Below are 19,181 nucleotides of genomic sequence, written 5' to 3' on the forward strand. Positions count from 1 at the left end.
TCTTTGCTGTGTCTGGCTGTTGTTTCTTTTTGATAGCAGCCTTCTCAGGATGAATGTATTTGGGTGGGGGGGGGATGATGTAATCTTTAAAACCTCTCTTTTTTATTTTTGCAGTTGGGTAGAATAATGCGCGGACCCTTTATGAAATTTGTGGCACATGCAGCCTCTTTCACCATTTTCCTTGGTTTGCTGGTCATGAATGCGGCAGACAGGTTTGATGGCACCAAACTGAAGCCCAATGAAAGCAGAACGGATGGAAAACAGCTGTTCAGGATGAAAACTTCGTGCTTCTCGTGGATGGAGTTGCTTATTATCTCATGGGTAATAGGTAAAAAACATATTGCAAAGCTGTGCCTTGCAACCATAGCAGAGGACCGTGTGTCTGTTAAGACTCTTTTCTCTTATAGTGGTGAAGTACAAGACACAAAGTGAAGGGTCACATTGAATTACACATTCATTTATGTGTATCCCTTGCGTAGGTTGTGGGTGGAAAATGCCGCAGTGTTCTTCCTTTCCCCCCTCTTTGGTACTTTTCACGAAACACATGCATTTGTGTGTTAGCACACCAAACAAGGAACATTTGAGGTGCATTTTCAGAATGCTCTGATTATATCAGATGATCTGCTTATTCATACAAGCAAACACATTCTGAATCAGATCTGTTAACTCTCTGCCAATTAACCTGATTCCAAAACCCAGCTCCTACTTTCTTGGTTATAGAGAAGACAGTTCACCCCAGAAAACACAGTTGATTGTCACATCTTAAAGCACCCAGCACTGTACAGATGACATGTTGTTATTAATTCATTTAAAATTTACACTTCAGAAGCCTAGGAAAAGGGGTTCAAGTTTCAATGTGTACACACGTTACTCTTGTTATAGCTTAAAAAAAAAAAGCCTTATGCAGAAAAAAGAGGTGGCATGTTACTTTGAAAGCACCGAAAATTCAGGGGAATGCTCTATAGAAGTGACAGCATGTTACATCAAATGAAACCAATCATTTCTGGCTGCATTATCTAAAATAAGAATTAAATCTTTTAAAGCCAATTTTTTAAAAAGAAAGTTCTTGCGACTACTCTAGAGTAATGACGCTCCGCCTGCTTGTCTTTAAACAGCTTTTTATTAGTGCAGGCTATTTACAGTGAGCTGGGTATGTACAACATGTCTGCTCAGTCCGATGCAGAATCTGGCACTGAACCGCCCCTTGACTTCCTCCAACATAAGAGTCTTGGGACAGCAAACCTCCTTCCCCTCCTTCTCCTGCGTAATTCCGGAACCGGAGGAAAGGGTCTACGCTCCATGTTTTCCTTCTCCCCCCTTTCCCCCCCTCTCTCTTCCTCCCTCCTGTGTAGCAGGGGCTCTCCCGTGCTGCCAGAGCCCTGGCCCTCTCTCCCCACTTCCTGACTGCTTTCCTCAGCGTCCTCGCTGCCATTGCTGCTTGGGGAGGAACTGCTTCTGATGAGAGGGGGAGGTTCTCTATACTCTCTTCCCCTTACAGTTAACAAGCAGGACAGTAACTTGATGCCAATGAGTGTGTTCAGATATTGACAATGAGCACTGGAGATTACTAACTTGCAACATCAGATAAATCCAAATTGGTAGGAGATAGAGTTTCTGGTTGATTAGGTGTTATGCATTAGAAGCTACTATAAAATGTAATAAAAAGTTAATGAACCGAGAACTGTGAGAGACCCGAAGGAGCAAGTAGATATTTGAAAGCTGTGAAGGAGAAACACACACAGTCACAAATGTAAGATAATAATTATGACACACATTCATTCGTTTGAAATGCCATCTAAAACTCATAGCGAGCCGAAGATCTGTGCAGTACCTTTACACTTGCAGCTGCAGGGGAAGATGGATGCAGCTCATCCCAAATCTTCTTCAGCTTCGGTTAAGACATCTTCCTCTTTTGCTGTCTGCTAACAGCAGGGGGTGCTTTTAGGGTGCAGTTGATCAAGGTGGCCCAGTGTTGAATTAAATATTAAATTCAAAAGGGATCCCAACTGCATGAAACATGCACTATTCTTAAATAGTGTAGGATGGTAGTAGAATGAGAAACTCATTGTTCAGAGGCTGCTCAATTCTCTCCCTCTCCCTCTCCCTCTCCCTCTCCCTCTCCCCACTAGCTCTCTGCTCATATCAGCTTCTGCTTCTGCAGCAAAACTCTGCTCCCAAGTCACAGCAGTCAAAAATGGCGTGGTCAATTGCTAGGCTCTAAACATCTCTTCTTTATGAATTCACTACTCCAGAAACCTTATTTGAATGATCAAAAATGCAATCACAAAAAACAACAAAAACAAAAAATAGAAAAAATAAAATCATTCATTTATATCTTCTTTTAACTGACTTCCAATTATTCTCTCTGTAATCTATGTATTCACCTTATTATATCGTATCACACAACTTTTATCTTCCATTTATTATAATCTTCCCTTAAATTCAATTTAGGTTCAATCTTAGTCTGCCATTAGGATTTAGATATACCATTATTCTTTATGTACTCATCAAATATCGGGAGGCACAGCTAGCCTTGACACTCTCTGCCATTCCAGGATTGCTAGCAAACTGGCCTCTCTCACCACCGTTTGTTATAGAAGGGGTACTGATAAAAGCTGCTGGTGTATGAAAACCCATAGCTGCCACATCTCCTGCTGTGCTGGTAAATTCAAAGCTAGAGTGCTGATATCCAGCTTGCAATTTGACAACTCTCCACAAAGCCAATTGCCACCCCACCCCCCACCATTTTTACATAATGAAAAGGGAATCTGAATAGAATTTGTTGGTATCCATCTGTCTTGAGAGACAATGGAATGAACCTCCGGGTGTGTGTGTGTGTGTGAAGTCAAAGAGCTGCAGGATCGCAACCGGGAACTCATAAGTGCTGCTTCCCGGGTTTTTACTACGTTAGCAGCACTAAACTGACCTCCCTGCGTAGAAGCCTAGGCAGTGTGTATGGAAGCCCTGGGCTGCCCAGATGACAACACCCCACTCTTCAACCTTGCCAATGTGGTCCAAAGGAAAGCAGAGCAATATGTTTGGTACCAGCTTAGCTGCAGGAGTTGCCAGAAGGAGGCATACAAGGCACCACCCAACCATCTTAGGGACTCCACTCCAGATTTGCATAGGGTTTAATCCTTAGGCTTTTCTTCTCCCGAAGATGTCCCACAAAGCAGTGGGTGGAATATTTCTTGTATAAATAAAATAAGAGCTTGGCTTTCATTTTTTGAAGCAGGTATCTCTACTTCTCAAGACACGGAACTAAAACAGATATATTTGATATTTTTCTGAGACATTTTGTGGAAAGCTAATGCTGTGTGTGCTCTCTTCTTTCCTCCCCTAGGTATGATATGGTCCGAGTGTAAAGAGATTTGGTCCCAAGGTCCCAAGGAATACCTGTTTGAGTTGTGGAATATGCTGGATTTCGGGATGCTAGCTATTTTTGCAGCTTCGTTCATTGCGAGGTTCATGGCGTTTTGGCATGCTTCCAGAGCCCAGAGCATAGTCGATGCGGATGCGGATATGAAGGACTTGAAAACGGCGACATTGCATCCCAATATAAAATACTACACTTTGGGTGAGTTTATGAACCATTGAGATTTGTGTTGGCTGAACAAAGGAGAACTGTTCTAGTTCAGGTCCTACCCTCCAGATCAGGAGAAAAAAGGCTTGTTCCATCTTCCATGTGACAGCGCTTGAGATATTTGAAGATGGCTATCATATCTCCTCTCACGTCTCCTCTTATCCAGGCAAAACATATCCAAACCCCTCAACCATTTCTCATAAGGCTTACATAAGGCTTACATAAGGATTACTTCCCTAGACTTCTGTTGATGCAGCCAAGAATAGCATTACCTCTTTTTGCTACTGCATCACACCGTTGACCAGGCATCCCCAAACTTCGGCCCTCCAGATGTTTTGGACTACAATTCCCATCATCCCTGACCACTGGTCGTGTTAGCTAGGGATCATGAGAGTTGTAGGCCAAAACATCTGGAGGGCCGCAGTTTGGGGGTGCCTGCCGTTGACTCATGTTAAGTTTGTAGTCTATGCGGGTGGCGCTGTGGGTTAAACCACAGAGCCTAGGGCTTGCCAACTGGAAGGTCGGAGGTTCAAATCCCTGCGATGGGGTGAGCTCCTGTTGCTCGGTCCCTGCTCCTGCCAACCTAGCAGTTCAAAAGCACGTCAAGTGCAAGTAGATAAATAGGTACCGCTACTAGCTGGAAGGCAAACGCCGTTTCCGTGTGCTGCTCTGGTTCGCCAGAAGCAGCTTTGTCATGCTGGCCACATGTACGCCAGCTCCCTCAGCCAATAACGCGAGATGCGCGCCGCAACCCTAGAGTCGGTCACGAGTGGACCTAATGGTTATCTTTACCTTTAAGACCCCATGATGCTTTTCACATGTAAGGCCATTGTGGGATAAAATGTTTTCATCTAGAACTTATAATACAATAGTCTTTTTTTTTTCTCCTGAAGAACATCTCACATGGTTGAGCCTTATAGGCTTCCCACCATGAGTTCTTGTCTGTGTATAATCTGGCTGGGGAACTCATTACTACTGAGTGGGGCTGCTTGTCCTCTTCTTTTCACACCCCATGCAACTGGTGGAGATTATTAGTGAGCTAATAACTCCTGCCTGGCAAGGCAATGTTTCATATTCATTTTCTTTCCTTAAATATCCTATAAAAATAATTTTCTGCTGCTTGAAGAAAACCCCCCGATGGGAATGACTTTGCATGGCTTTATGGACTGATGTAGTTGTGATGTTATATAGATATACATAAACACATCAGTTTTTTATGTTTACAACATCATTTTTTAAATAAAATATTATTTTTAAAATTATTTAGCTTATTTTTTATCCTTAAACCATTTGATTTCCTTATACTGTGAACCTCTTGGGAACATAACTACAGTATTAATATGTAGAAAGAGTGCTGTAAGTTGCTCTGGGCTTATACAGCAGGTTGTAATTCAAACGAAGAAATAGGAATCTTCATTTTTAGCTGCAGTTTATACACCCCCTTACCGTATAACTAGTTTCTTCACTTAAAATCTTGTTTTTCACTCGGTGCGCCAGGCACTGACAGCAGAGGGACTCCCTCCAGCGCCCGGCGCACGGAGGAAAGAGCTGGCATTCACCCTGGCCAGGGTGAATCCACCGCCACTCCCACCGAGGGAGCTGAGGTGATTTCACCCTGGTGCCTCACAGGACCAGGCCCGATGCAGCTTGTTCCTCCCTCCGCTTTTCAACACCGTGATGTATCACTATATCACGATGTTCGACTGGTGATGCATTGCAATGTCGAAAAGCTGATATTGTCCAACCCTAACTAGGGCCTGCAGTTCATACATTAATAGCCACAGAAATGGTATGTGGGTAATGTCACAAATTTGCCTGAAAAGAAGCAGCCATTTTGTTGTTGTCTCTCTGTGTTGACATCCCTCTGAAAGGTGCTTCTCTCTCTTGTTCACAAGCGCTTTACTTCTGATAGCAAGGGGATGCACAGCAAGATCTCCATATATTGGCTGAACGTTTGGGCAGATAAATATGGAACATATATCAAAACATTAAACTGATGTTCTTGTGGGTTTTCTTTTGGTTTTTTTACAGCAAGAATAGACTGGGATCCATCCGACCCTCAAATCATATCTGAAGGCCTGTATGCAATCGCTGTGGTCTTAAGCTTCTCAAGAATCGCCTATATTCTGCCAGCCAATGAAAGCTTCGGACCTCTACAGATATCGCTTGGCAGAACTGTGAAAGACATATTCAAGTTCATGGTCATATTTATCATGGTTTTTGTGGCCTTCATGATAGGAATGTTTAATCTCTACTCTTACTACCTGGGGGCAAAGCAAAACGAAGCCTTCACTACGTAAGTAAATGCTGAAATCTGCTTTTGCTGTAGTAAGTGTAGATTATTTTGTTGGAAGGCAATCGGTCGGATTTAAGCGCATTCGCTGTTGTAATGTTAAGTATCCAAACTATGACCATGGTTAGCTATGGTCTGCAATTCCTAAATATAGGTTTGCCCAGCCATCTTTCCTAAGCTAGCAGTAGTGATGCATCTAAATGCCAAGCACATTTACTATAAAGTAATTCTAAAGGCACTTCCATGTTAATGGATTCATGGTGATTGGTGCATTCAATCAAAGTGCTGGTTACCCCTTTGGGGCAATCCTTCAATTTCTACTATCAGGATCAGTTCAGATGTCACCCCCAAAAGCAGCGGCTATGGTAGCTCTGAACAGCCGCAACAACCAGCAGATAGAAGCACCTGCTTTGCATTATAGATTAGGTCCTCTTTTATATTATTTAGTTTGCATAAATACATAATGCACTCCTCCTATGCGAGATGTATTAGGACAAGGTCCGTTTGTGCATAACAAGAGTGTGATGTAGACATCTTTAGTCAATGCTGCATAGTTTAGTTGCTAGTGTCCATATATGTCACAAGTTCCATTAAAATTTAAATTATGCATGTGCATGCTAAAGTACAGACCGCAGCTACTTCCATTGCACGTTCTCCCCGATGGTTTTTCTGCAAAAGCAGGGGTTGAACATTTAAAATGTGGACATTTAAAATGTGGACATTTTTAACATTATCACGACATACCCGATTTTCCTGCACCATTAATACATGCAGAGGAGGGCAAAGGGTCTAGTAATCAAGCCTTACGAGGAACGGTTGATGGAGCTGATGTGTTTAGCCAGAAAAGAGGAAAGTGAGAGGAGATATGATAGCCATCCTCAAGGGCTGTCACATGGATGTTGGAGCAAACTTCTTTTCTCTTGCCCTGGAGGGTAGGATCCATACCAATGGATTCAAGTTACAAGAAAGGAAATTCCAACTAAACATCAGGAAGAACTTTCTGACTGTAAGAGCTGTTCAACAGTGGAATGGTCTCCCTCGGGAGGTTGTGGACTCTCCTTCCTTGGAGGTTTTTAAGCAGAGGTTGGATGGCCATCTGTCATGGATGCTTTATAGCTGAGATTCCGGCATTGCAGGGGGTTGGACTAGATGACCCTTCAGGTCCCTTCCAACTCTGATTTTATCATAATGAATTGGAGGCAAGCTGGTGCCGACATAGGGCTTGTCCCATGCCTAGAAAGCATGGGTCTGAGCTGTTCTGCTTCTCCCGCGCTTTCTAGGCATCGGTCTGAGTGGTTTTGCCCTTGCCCTTGCCTCTTTCTCCAGGAAAACCTGGTCTTAAGCAATAAATCAGAGCAAACACCAGTCTGGAGAAAACCTGACTGGCGTTTGCTCTGATTCAGTGGCAAAAGTCAGGTTTCCCCAGGGGAAAAAAGTGGGGCAAGGGTAAGCCTGGATGGTCCCATACTCAGCTTTTACAAATCTTTTACTCCACTGTATGTTCATGTTTCTGGGATTTATTTTTATTTCTTGCAGAGTGGAGGAAAGCTTCAAGACTTTGTTCTGGGCAATATTTGGACTCTCAGAAGTGAAATCAGTTGTCATAAACTATAGGCACAAATTTATTGAGAACATTGGTTATGTCCTTTATGGGGTTTATAACGTCACCATGGTTATTGTTCTGTTGAACATGCTTATCGCGATGATCAACAGCTCATTCCAAGAGATTGAGGTAATAATGCTCTTTTGAACTACCTTTAGCTTACTCAGTCATCATTGAGTAATGATGTGGTCGGGCTCCCAGCTCCCCTTGGCCCCAGCCAGCATGGGCAGTGGTCAAAGTATGTCAGGAATTATAGTCCAGTGGGATCTGGAGGGCCACAGGTATTCAATCCCTGCTTTATTAAATCAGTACAATTTTTTCAGAACAAATATAAATTCATGATCAAAAAACAAACTCTCGGTAGGACTAGCACTGGTTACAACCACGAGTTGCTTAAAAAGTGCCATTATTTGAACAGGACTTGAGCTAAGTCGGTATTAATTTGTCCTACAGATTTCAATCGAACCTAAGTTCAACTACATTAGACTGTGCCCAAGTCAAATTCCTTAGAATCATGATCTGCCGGTGAGCTTCTTCCAACCACCTAGCTGATCACAGTCAGAAACGGGCTGAACACAGGTAGAACCTCAATCCACCCGTTATCTGATCCAGGCAAGCTCTTCCTATGAAGTACCGTAGTGTTACTGTTATTTCCTGCAGTTTTAGTTCAGAGTGGTGAAACCCAAACTGCCGCTAGCTGGGGTCTGAGCATCCAGCAAAGCAACCTTTGCGTATCATTTCAAATGACCACTGCTTAACTCTTTCCTCTGCCTTCCAGGATGATGCTGATGTGGAATGGAAGTTTGCAAGAGCAAAACTGTGGTTCTCCTATTTTGAGGAGGGCAGAACACTTCCGGTGCCGTTCAACCTAGTGCCTAGCCCCAAATCTCTGATTTCCTTCTCGCTTAGAATAAAGAAGTGGATTTTTAAGTTGTTGTTTTGCAATAGAAAAGGTTTCCAGGAAGATGCTGAGATGAATAAGGTAACTTCGCAATGGAGTAAACCCGCCACATTCTGGAATTGTAAACAATTTTATGCAATGCATGACTTCGTTGGAGGAGGGCAATTCATGCCAGACTTACACCACTAAACAAAATGGTTGTTTTCTTTCAAGGGTTTCTGGTAGAAATTCCCTAACCTACAAAGTTAATTTTATGACTGCAATTTTAGAAACAGACAGAGCAATCCAAATTCCGGATCTGCACTGCTGGAGGCTGTCTGGAGGTGGTCAAATGCCTAGCCCAGCTTGGCTCTGCTGGCCGCAGGGTTTCCTAAATGCAGTCTTGAGTTTGCAAATGCTGCCAGAGGGGACTCTTGATAGAGAGAAAAGCATCCTTCATTTCTCTTGATTACTATTATTGAAGTCTGAAGAGTGAATTGCCTCTGATTCAGTGTCCATTGTGGCGGAAATGTGGAACCTAAACCAATTGTCATATGTGCAGAAAGGAATGTCCATGGGCTTAGCTTTGAACACACAAACAGATATCCCATAGAGTAGCACTGCCTGCTGACTAGTTTTACTAGTTATGGATTGGAATGTGCATATTGCCCAAGAGTAAGGTAAAGGTAAAGGACCCCTGGACGGTTAAGTCCAGTCAAAGGCGACTATGGGGTTGCGGTGCTCATCTCACTTTCAGGCTGAGGGAGCCGGCGTTTGTCCACAGACAGCTTTATGGGTCATGTGGCCAGCAGGACTAAACTGCTACTGGTACACGGAGGACCATGACGAGTGCCAGAGTGCACGGAAACGCTATTTACCTTCCCGCCACTGTGGTACCTATTTATCTCCTTGCACTGGCGTGCTTTCGAACTGCTAGGTTGGCAGGAACTGGGACAGAACAATGGGAGCTCACCCCATCACGGGGATTCGAACCACCGACCTTTTGATTGGCAAGCTCAAGAGGCTCAGTGGTTTAGACCAGTGGTCCTCAACCTTGGGCCTCCAGATGTTTTGAGACTACAATTCCCATCATCCCTGACCACTGGTCCTGCTAGCTAGGGATCATGGGAGTTGTAGGCCAAAAACATCTGGAGGCCCAAGGTTGAGGACCACTGGTTTAGACCACAGCGCCACCAATATTGCAGGGCTGACAGGACATCTGTATGGACATGTGCATTTAACCTCTAGATCCCTCCCCCCAACTAACTTGAAGAGGAGTTTATCGGTGCAACTTTCCATCATTTCTGCCGCTAAGTGGAAAGTAAAATTATGTAGAATACTGAAGTTTCGGGATTATTGTCCACATCAGCAGGATAGCAATTATTGCTAAGAAAACCTTAAATCGAGTGACCAGGGCATCCTTTTTGCCCATGTTAACATATATCTGTTTCATACCTGCAATTTATACAATTGGGAGGAAACTGCTAATTAGGTAGGGTGGCCATGTAAAGGTAAAGGTAAAGGGACCCCTGACCATTAGGTCCAGTCGTGACCGACTCTGGGGTTGCGCGCTCATCTCGCATTATTGGCCGAGGGAGCCGGCATATAGCTTCCAGTTCATGTGGCCAGCATCACAAAGCCGCTTCTGGCAAACCAGAGCAGCACATGGAAACGCCGTTTACCTTCCCGCTGTAGCGGTTCCTATTTATCTACTTGCATTTTGACGTGCTTTCGAACTGCTAGGTTGGCAGGAGCTGGGACCAAGCAACGGGAGCTCACCCCGTCACAGGGATTCGAACCGCCGACCTTCTGATCAGCAAGCCCTAGGCTCAGTGGTTTAACCACAGCGCCACCTGGGTCCCTTTAGGGTGGCCATGTATGCATCACCAAAAACACAGAAATCAGAAGGTGGTATCAGTTTGAGTAAAATTTGCATTTGCTAATTTATGTGTATACATGCAATTTTGGAAATAATGACTATAGGGGAAATAGAATGCAAAACTTATCACCATAGACGGAAGTCGGCTGCCCAGGCCCCACATTTTTAATGGGCCAATTTCAAGGCCCTTGCTTTGCCTTCTGATGGTTCTTCATCTTTGAAACAGAACTGAGGTGGACATCCCTTCAACTAGATGACTGCCCCCTGAGGACTCTGTAATGTTGGGACACAGGCCTACCCTATAAATAGGCGTAGTAAAAGGACATTCTGTAAGCAGGAAAATCTTTGGGCAGTGTATTGCTGTCAAACTCCATAGTCCATAGTCGAATTTGACGGGACTTAGCCATCCAGGGGGCGTAGGGTTGAATCCCACTAAGTCATTGCATGAGCAGAAAAACTTCTGCAAGTGCAGTGGAACTTCTCCTAACCATCACCACTAGCAGCACTTCCCTCAAATGTGCTCCAGAGTCTTAGGGGAACTCCCGTAGCAGATCTGCGGGTTGCACAGGAGGAAGAGATGGAGGGGAAGTTCTGTTGCGCTCATGAAAGTCATTCTGCTCACGCATACAACCCAAAGTAATAGAGAAGGGCAAGGGATGAGAGCCAGAGGAAGATAAACTCTATAAAAACTCTGCTGTCTGATTCCTCCCCTCCCCTTTCCAGGAAAAAAGGCTAAAGTTAATACAGTCATACCTCGGGTTACAGATGCTTCAGATTGCGTCTTGCGCCGAACCCGGAAATACCCGAACAGTTACTTCCTAGTTTCGGCGCTCATGCATGTGAAGCATTTAAACACACTTTGCGCATGCACAAAAGTGCCGAATCGCAACCTGCACATGTGCAGACGTGGCACTGTGGGTTGCGAACGCTGCGGGTTGGGAACGTGCCTCCTGCATGGATCACGTTCGCAACCCGAGCGTCCACTGTAGTTAGGATGTGTAGATGTTCTAATAAGAGCTCAGCCTGAGCGTTTCTGCATCTTCACAGAGAATGTTTATCAGCTCCCCAAATTCGATGATTCACTCCTGCGGGTAAAATGAATGGCTATTACTTACCCGTCCAATTCTGCTGATATAAACCTTCACGGCAGCCTTGCAACTCCTGTGAGAGAATAAAAGGCTTCTTTAGAAACTGAGCATCGCTTGCCACCAAGTGGTCACATTCTGAAATGCAACATAACGTTATCTTGGTACTGCTTGCTTACACAACTGAAATCCAGGAATCAGTCCAGGCATTGCTGTAACAAGTCTTAACCGGTCCAAGCAAATGTTTTGTGAGAACTGTCTGCTCATGTTAGTAGTGTAATTAAAAAGAAGATTTTCCACAATTAGAAGAAATGAATTCTTGCATATGGCCCCACAGGCACTTGGCATCTTGAAAGCTGCACTGCAGAAATCTCAAGGCAGCCTTGTAAATAAATCCACAAAAGTTGCTAGCCCTCAAAGAACATGTTACTAGGTAACTTTGCTCCAAGGGATCTGTGTTTCTGGGATGCTGCAGAAGATAGGATGCCCCCACCCTCTATGACCTGCATGATTCCATCTTCATTGTAGGCTAGTTATAAAATTTAGAAGCTTTCTTCCAGTGAATTGGTGGCGGAGGGATTGAGCAATCCTTTCCGTTCCCTCTTAACCAGTCCTTTGGGTTTCCATGTTGGTCTTGGAGCAATGGGATTTCCGTAATGCCTGCTGCTGAAGCACGCAGTTGGGCCCCATTCACACCACACATTTAAATCGCTATGACGCCACTCAGGGTTTCCCCCAAAGAATTATGGGTGCTGTAGTTCCCTGTGGAGACAGATTGATTGTTTAAACCACTCTGGAAATCATAGCTCTGTGAGAACAACTCTCAGCTCCTTTAACAAACCATAGCCCCCAGAATTCTTTGGGGCAAGCCATGATTGTTTATAGTGTCTCAAGTGGATGATGTGAATGTGGCCTTAAACAAACTTGAAGACATTCATTTCTTCAGCAAACATTTCATTTCCTCCCCAGCAGTTTCCCCCATTAAGAGTTATTTTATCAAAAATATCTCCAAATCCTCTCTCTAGTCTTGTGCATAGGAGTGCTGCTTAAGGAGTACAGTATTCTAATAAAATATGTGGTAAGAAGGGAAAAGGGGGGAGAGGAGATTTATTAGACAATCCTCACTTAGTACTTTTTCCTTTCTGTTTTTCAGCTAGGTCAAAGTAAGGAATCAAGTATACGAAGCTCAGATGACCTCAACTTAAACATCTTAAGGAATCCTCAAAGGAAGTATCAGGTAGGATCTAGATGCTAACAGAGTAACTGTAAAGAACTTGACAGCCAAACAGAGAAGGATTATCCACAGCCCAGAAAATTGAGTAGCCCAGAAAATTGAGTAGCCAAAAATTGCATTCCTTTTGCTAGGCTTTATTTCTCTAGTCTCAGTTACTCAAAACAGTGCAAGACAAATGCAGGGGGAAATCCTATGGCAATATCCACCAGGATGAACAGCTTAGAATGCAGCAGATCTCCTATTGAGCCAGGAAGTTCCTGGCTCAGCTGGTGTTAAGCCCCCAACCTCAGCTTAGCCAAAGATATGCTGGCTCATTCAGGACCTATCCATCGGAGCCAAACCTTGCTTTCTCTCTGACAAGTTGGGCCAGCTCAGCTGCCAGTAGCCTTGCTCCTGAACAGGACTTTGGATCCGACATAACTTCACATTGACTTAATTTACACCAGCTTGCTTCTTGGGTGTAGGGTGAACCCTAAGTGCCCACCCCCACCTTCCCTACCCAAAGATGTGATGCAGGGCACATGGCCACTTAGGGGGAACTTTGACTGGGGAAACAGTCAACCTGTTTCAACTCCACCCTGCTTGTGGGTTTAAAATAAAATAACGAGTGATCCAGTGGCCTCATCCCGTGTGCTGCTGCTGCTGCCTAGAATCAGGATGCACAAGCCAATACTTGAAAGGCTTTTCTGCTTCTCTTTCCCAGAAAATTATGAAACGTCTTATAAAGCGATATGTACTGAAAGCTCAAGTGGACAAGGAAAGTGACGAAGTCAATGAAGGTAGGCTTCCAAAAATTGATGTAGTTTGGAATATCGGGTAGCAGAATTAAAAGGCTAGCAAAAAGTTTTTGGGTTCCACCGCCCCATACTTAAAGGGCACCTTTGCTACAATGCTTCTGTTTTGATTCGCAGCATAACCTAGCATAACAGCTGCTGTGGCTTCTGGGTTTATAACTCTCCCAAGAACAAAAAATAATAATCATTGGTGTGCTAAAGGGGGAGCTAGAGGTAATGGTGGCAGAACCCTGTTTGAGGCCAGCCAATTCCCTATGGTCCAGGGGGTTGTAAGGTTTTATTTGCTAGACCAAATGGGCCTTTGGGTCTGATTAATCAGGGCTCTTCGTAGTGCCGTCCCCACCCCCCACCCCACATCCCCGGCTTCTCCTTTTTCTTCTAGTAAGCCCTTGATCTTCTTTCTCTCTTTCTCCCCCTCTCTCTCTCTTATAGGTGAGCTGAAAGAAATTAAACAGGACATCTCAAGCCTCCGTTACGAGCTCCTTGAAGAAAAGTCACAGAACACAGAAGACCTGGCAGAACTCATCCAGAAACTTGGGGAGAAACTGTGTATTGAGCCAAAACAGGAACAAAGGACTTCTCTCTGAAAAAGAAAGTGGGGGGGGGGAAGGGGGGCACACTCCTCCTCCAAGCTGGCAGTCCAGTGAAAGCCATATCAATTCTATCTACAACCCCACCCCACCCCCCCACAATTCTCCTTCAATTGTAATTGACACTTTTGCAGCAGCTACAAAAGTAGATACATCTTGACAATTCTTTTTCTTTTTGGTTAACTGGGGGAAACCAGCATTTTGAGCAGATGTTATTTAACCCCATCCACGGAGGCCAACTCAACCATTGAAAGGAAAAGACATAAAATATGGTTTGAGAAGAAGCCGCACAATTAAAGACTTTTAATTACTGGTTCTACTGGTGCCAGGGAGCTATCTTGTTCTCTCACTCTCTTTCACACTCCCACTAACGTGCACACGTATTTTGACACTTCAAACGTATGCCTACTTAGAAGTAAATTCCACTGAGATGAATGAGGTTTACAAATTAAGCATTTAGGAATAAGGTTCTGATCACTTTCTTCTTTTCTTTTCTTTTTTTAAAAAATGAACTGGTCTTTCTTTAAATAAACAACAACAAAAATACAATTACATTACTTTAATTAAAGTAAAAAAGAAATAATTTCTGTTCCATTAACTAAGTGCTTGGGATGGACAAGAGGAAGGCTCAACAGAGCACATCTGAAAGCCATGATGTTACCGTGACATTACAGTGTTTTCTTCAAATCCCTCCATTGCAAGAAGGCGTTCTGGTACATTTCTTTGGGAGTGCATCTACAATACAAACCCATATTGGCTTAATCGCCGAGGGTTTCTCCAAAGAATCCTAGGTGAGGGGTGCTAAGATCAGTAGTCCTCTTCCTCTTCAGAGAACTACAATCCACAGCAATCACTGGGGAGAAATGTTTAAATGCTTTAAGTCTCTATTGCAGATACGTCCAAGGACCAAGGTGCCAAGAGCCTTGATATCCATCCCACGAAAGGCGTTCCACTGCCAAGCAGCAATTCCTAGTATCTGCCTTGTCTGCGTTTAGCATTTTTCCTTGGCGAATGTTTATATGTTGAGATACACCATATGAGTTGCATTGAGCTAAGTCGTAGAGTTGATACGCTACAATCAGTGGGCATTTATTTCAGTGGGTCTACTCTGAAAAAAAAATCAGTCCATTTGTTTCATTGGGTTTCCTCTGAGAATAATGCAATGGGATGCAACCCAATGTGTCTAGGAGCAAATGACTGGAACCATAAGTGTTCTTAGGGAGGTACGCTGTATGCCTGGTCTATGACTGCCTTACTCCCTTTTCGGCCCTGATCCATTGTGCATCCCTGTGATAAATAACTGATAACCAAAAGCCAGCCCTACCTTGTCTCATTTCACATGTTTGTATTGCTACCACCTTTCATCTAGTAACAGCACCACTGAAAGAACAACCCACACAAGCAAACCTTCCATTAGTCATGGCCAGGTATTTGATGGCGGTTGCACTTTGAGTCTACACAAGTTTGATACAGATAACCCTTTTTGCCCAGTGTGGCCCTTCGAGATGTTGTTGGGCTTTAACTCCCATCAACCTCCCATCAAATGAGTCAGCAGTGTGATGCAGCAGCTTAAAAAGCCAATGCAATTCTGGGCTGCATCAATAGGAGTATAGCATCTAGATCTAGGGAAGTAATAATACCACTGTATTCTGCTCTGGTCAGACCTCACCTGGAGTACTGTGTCCAGTTCTGGGCACCACAGTTCAAGAAGGATACTGACAAGCTGGAACGTGTCCAGAAGAGGGCAACCAAAATGGTTAAAGGCCTGGAAACGATGCCTTATGAGGAACGGCTTAGGGAGCTGGGTATGTTTAGCCTGGAGAAGAGAAGGTTAAGGGGTGATATGATAGCCATGTTCAAATATATGAAAGGATGCCATATGGAGGAGGGAGAAAGATTTGTTTTCTGCTGCTCCAGAGAAGTGGACACGGAGCAATGGATTCAAACTTCAAGAAAGAAGATTCCACCTAAACATTGGGGAGAACTTCCTGACAGTAAGAGCTGTTCGGCAGTGGAATTTGCTACCAAGGAGTGTGGTGGAGTCTCCTTCTTTGGAGGTCTTTAAGCAGAGGCTTGACAGGCATATGTCAAGAATGCTTTGATGGTGTTTCCTGCTTGGCAGGGGGTTGGACTGGATGGCCCTTGTGGTCTCTTCCAACTCTATGATTCTATGAACCTCAGCTAGCATGTCCAAAAGTCAGGAATGATAGGAGTTGTAGTCTAGCAATACCTGGGGGACCTTGCCCTATGCCTGCACCCAAAGTATGCGCAAAATTTCTACTTGGCAGATTTATCTTGGGGTTGTTTGATCATTTTAACTGGCATCTAAGCCTTGAAGGCAGGACCTCAGGCACATACAGTAGTACCTCGACTTATGAATGCCTCGATTTCCGAATTCTGCTAACCCGGAAGTATTTTCACCGCGCGTGCATTTTGTGCAAGCGCAGAAGCGGCGCGCGCGGTCTGCACATGTGCAAAGCACAAAATTGCGCTTTGCACATGCACAAAATGGACGCTTTGACTTCCGAAGGTTTCGACTTCTGAAGAGCACCGCGGAACAGATCGCCTTCGTGAGTCGAGGTACCACTGTACCTGCCAAGTCTCGCGCTGGAAAAATGTGAGATCAGCAGCGGCTTGGCACCAGAAGTTGCGTAGAAGCAACTTCCAGGGCCGCTCTGACCATGTGTGGGCACCGGAAATAGGGCAGAGTGGCACCGGAAGTTGCTTCTACGCATGCCCGGCAGCCATCTTGGTGATGGCCGCTGGGCATGTGTGGAAGCGACTTCCGGTGCCGCTCTGCCCTTTTTCCGGTGCCCACACATGGGCAGAGCAGGAGGCTCCCTGGCAGGTAGGAAATCCGGAAGATTTCCGCGATTTTTCTCCATTCGGGAGAACAGCGGGAAACAGATTAAAATCCGGGGGTTTCCTGTGAAAAACGGGATACTTAGCAGCTAAGCTCAGGCAATACCACCCACTCTCTTATCCCTTTTCTCTTATATCTGCCTAATGTGCAGATTAGGATGGGTTGACCTAATCATGTAAGTGCCCATGCAAGTCCCCTTTAAACCAGGCACCACAAATAAAAAAGCTCTGCTTAATAATTAATGGTTTGTGGGCCAAACCGATAACAAGCACTGTCATGGATGCTTTAGCTGAGATTCCTGCATTGCAGGGGGTTGGACTAAATGACCCTTGGGTCCCTTCCATGGTTCTATGAACTTTCCCCCCTTTTCCCACGGCACCAGGTAGATTCTCCCCAGGAACCCCTATTCAGTCTGCTATGGAGCAAAACCCCCCACTTATGTCCTGCAAGGGCATCTAGGGGTATACTCTGATGACACAACCATCCATCCATAAGTGTAGACTTACAGCAGTTTAACACTGACCCGAGTCAATTAGCAGAAGGTGGGAATTATGGAAACAATACAAAGCAGTTATCAGGTCTGTGGCCACATTTGTAGTTTTGAGTGAGGGCCATAAGTCTTGGTCACTTTCCCCCCTATTGGTCACTTTTTGGGTCACTTTTTCCCCTATTCCCCCACAAAAAGAGAAGGCACACCCAAAACTTACTTTTCCAAGGGATCCAGATGAAAGCTGGTTCGAGTATAATTAATCTGAGCCTTGAAAAAGGCATAGAGCTGAAAGAGGAAGTGGGAAAGACTGTCATTTTGCCAACTTCCTCCTTCAGCTCTATGTACTTTTCGAGGGAGCGAAAATGGTAGCCACCCTCACTACCTCAAGGGGGCAATGGGGGTGGGTGCTCAGAGGCTTTGTAGCAGCCAGGGGAACCCCTCAAGGGTGCTACTGCAGCCATGAGTGCCATGTTCGCAATCCCTGGTACAAACATTTACATAAGAAGTCTAAAACATTCCGCTTTTGCTTCCAGGATGCAACGGGGAAGATGAAGAATGTTTACCTTTTTCCTTAGCAATCATCCATTTGCACAATCATCCCACTCCCATCATGTATGAATAACCACCAACAAACAGAGTTTCAAGAAAGCAGCAGTTCTTTGGAGAAATGAAGCATTCGGTTGACCTTCCTTGACCAGTTGCCTTCTCTGTTTAGAATACATTTTACCCACAGTATATTGCTTCCATTTCTCTGATTTGATAATGGTGGTTTAAACAAAGGCCGTCAATGAAGTGCTGCGTGTGTTTTTTTAAATATCCACGCATATAACCTAATGCATACCGGGAAGCTATTAACATCAACACGACCATTTTTATTAACTTGGTCAAGTCCTAGTTCAAGCTGCAAGTTGATGTACTTGGGATTTTACTGCTTTTTGCAGTTTAAGAATAAGCAGTATACCCGGAGAAGCTTATGTTGTATAAACAGCTTGCATAAACCAAGACTTGAGCTGGGCTTTAAAAAAAAAAAAAGATTAAAAGCTGCTCTAGTGGCCTTTAAGCTGTAAAATAAACAGAACCAAGATAGACATGGCATTAAATGCATCTTCACAATTGATGCACGTTTTAGAAATGCACATAAAAGTCATTGGAGCATGGCAGATAATTATCAGGATCTCAAGGAGGCGCAGAGGGAGAATTTCGCCCTTTTCTCCCCTGCAACTGCCTCCATGAAAATTACTCCTTCGAAGGCGCCATCACCATTGAAAGTTGCATTGGTACCAATGGGGAAGTTTTCCTCCAATGCAAATAGAAGCTTCAGAGGAGTTAGTTGGGTTTTTTTTTTTTTGGTGACAACTGTAGAAAGAGGAAGAAAGAGTTAAATTGTCTTTGCCTCCTGCTATGCCTGGGACTTTGGGGTGAAGAACGGGTAATAAATAACTAAATAACTAATTATCAGCGCCCCCCCCTGCCTCCAACGGCTGCACTTTTTAAAAATGTGCACATTAAATGCAAAGACAAATTTAGGATCCCGTCTAGTTTCGCCCACTGGCTAAAGGACAATTTTCCTGGTGAAGAGCCGGTTGCTTTACTGAACATGTTTTTAACATGCAGTGCATAGTTTTAATAAGTGGTAAGGCTACATCAGGGAGTGCCTGATCACCTCATCTGTCTCCTGAGAAATCTCTATGTGGGACAAGAAGCTACAGTTAGAACTGGATATGGAACATCTGATTGGTTCAAAATTGGGAAAGGAGTACGACAAGGTTGTATATTGTCTCCCTGCTTATTTAACTTATATGCAGAATTCATCATGCGAAAGGCTGGACTAGATGAATCCCAAGCCGGAATTAAGATTGCCGGAAGAAATATCAACAACCTCAGATA

At 44.3% G+C, this 19,181-nt stretch overlaps 1 protein-coding gene across 1 annotated transcript in view; it reads left to right on the forward strand.

The window, feature by feature from the left end:
* Positions 1-15,604, forward strand: part of TRPC6 (transient receptor potential cation channel subfamily C member 6) — a 72,373-nt gene extending 56,769 nt beyond the window's left edge. The window contains exons 5-12 of the mRNA XM_035115113.2: positions 115-328; positions 3,344-3,577; positions 5,615-5,879; positions 7,413-7,608; positions 8,258-8,461; positions 12,477-12,560; positions 13,261-13,336; positions 13,784-15,604. Coding sequence (XP_034971004.2) covers positions 115-328; positions 3,344-3,577; positions 5,615-5,879; positions 7,413-7,608; positions 8,258-8,461; positions 12,477-12,560; positions 13,261-13,336; positions 13,784-13,938 — 1,428 coding nt within the window. The 3' untranslated portion in view covers positions 13,939-15,604. The remainder of the gene's footprint in view (positions 1-114; positions 329-3,343; positions 3,578-5,614; positions 5,880-7,412; positions 7,609-8,257; positions 8,462-12,476; positions 12,561-13,260; positions 13,337-13,783) is intronic.
* The last annotated feature ends 3,577 nt before the right edge of the window (positions 15,605-19,181 follow it).

This window comes from Zootoca vivipara, chromosome 4, assembly GCF_963506605.1.
Source record: "Zootoca vivipara chromosome 4, rZooViv1.1, whole genome shotgun sequence".
Classification (NCBI taxonomy): domain Eukaryota; kingdom Metazoa; phylum Chordata; class Lepidosauria; order Squamata; family Lacertidae; genus Zootoca; species Zootoca vivipara.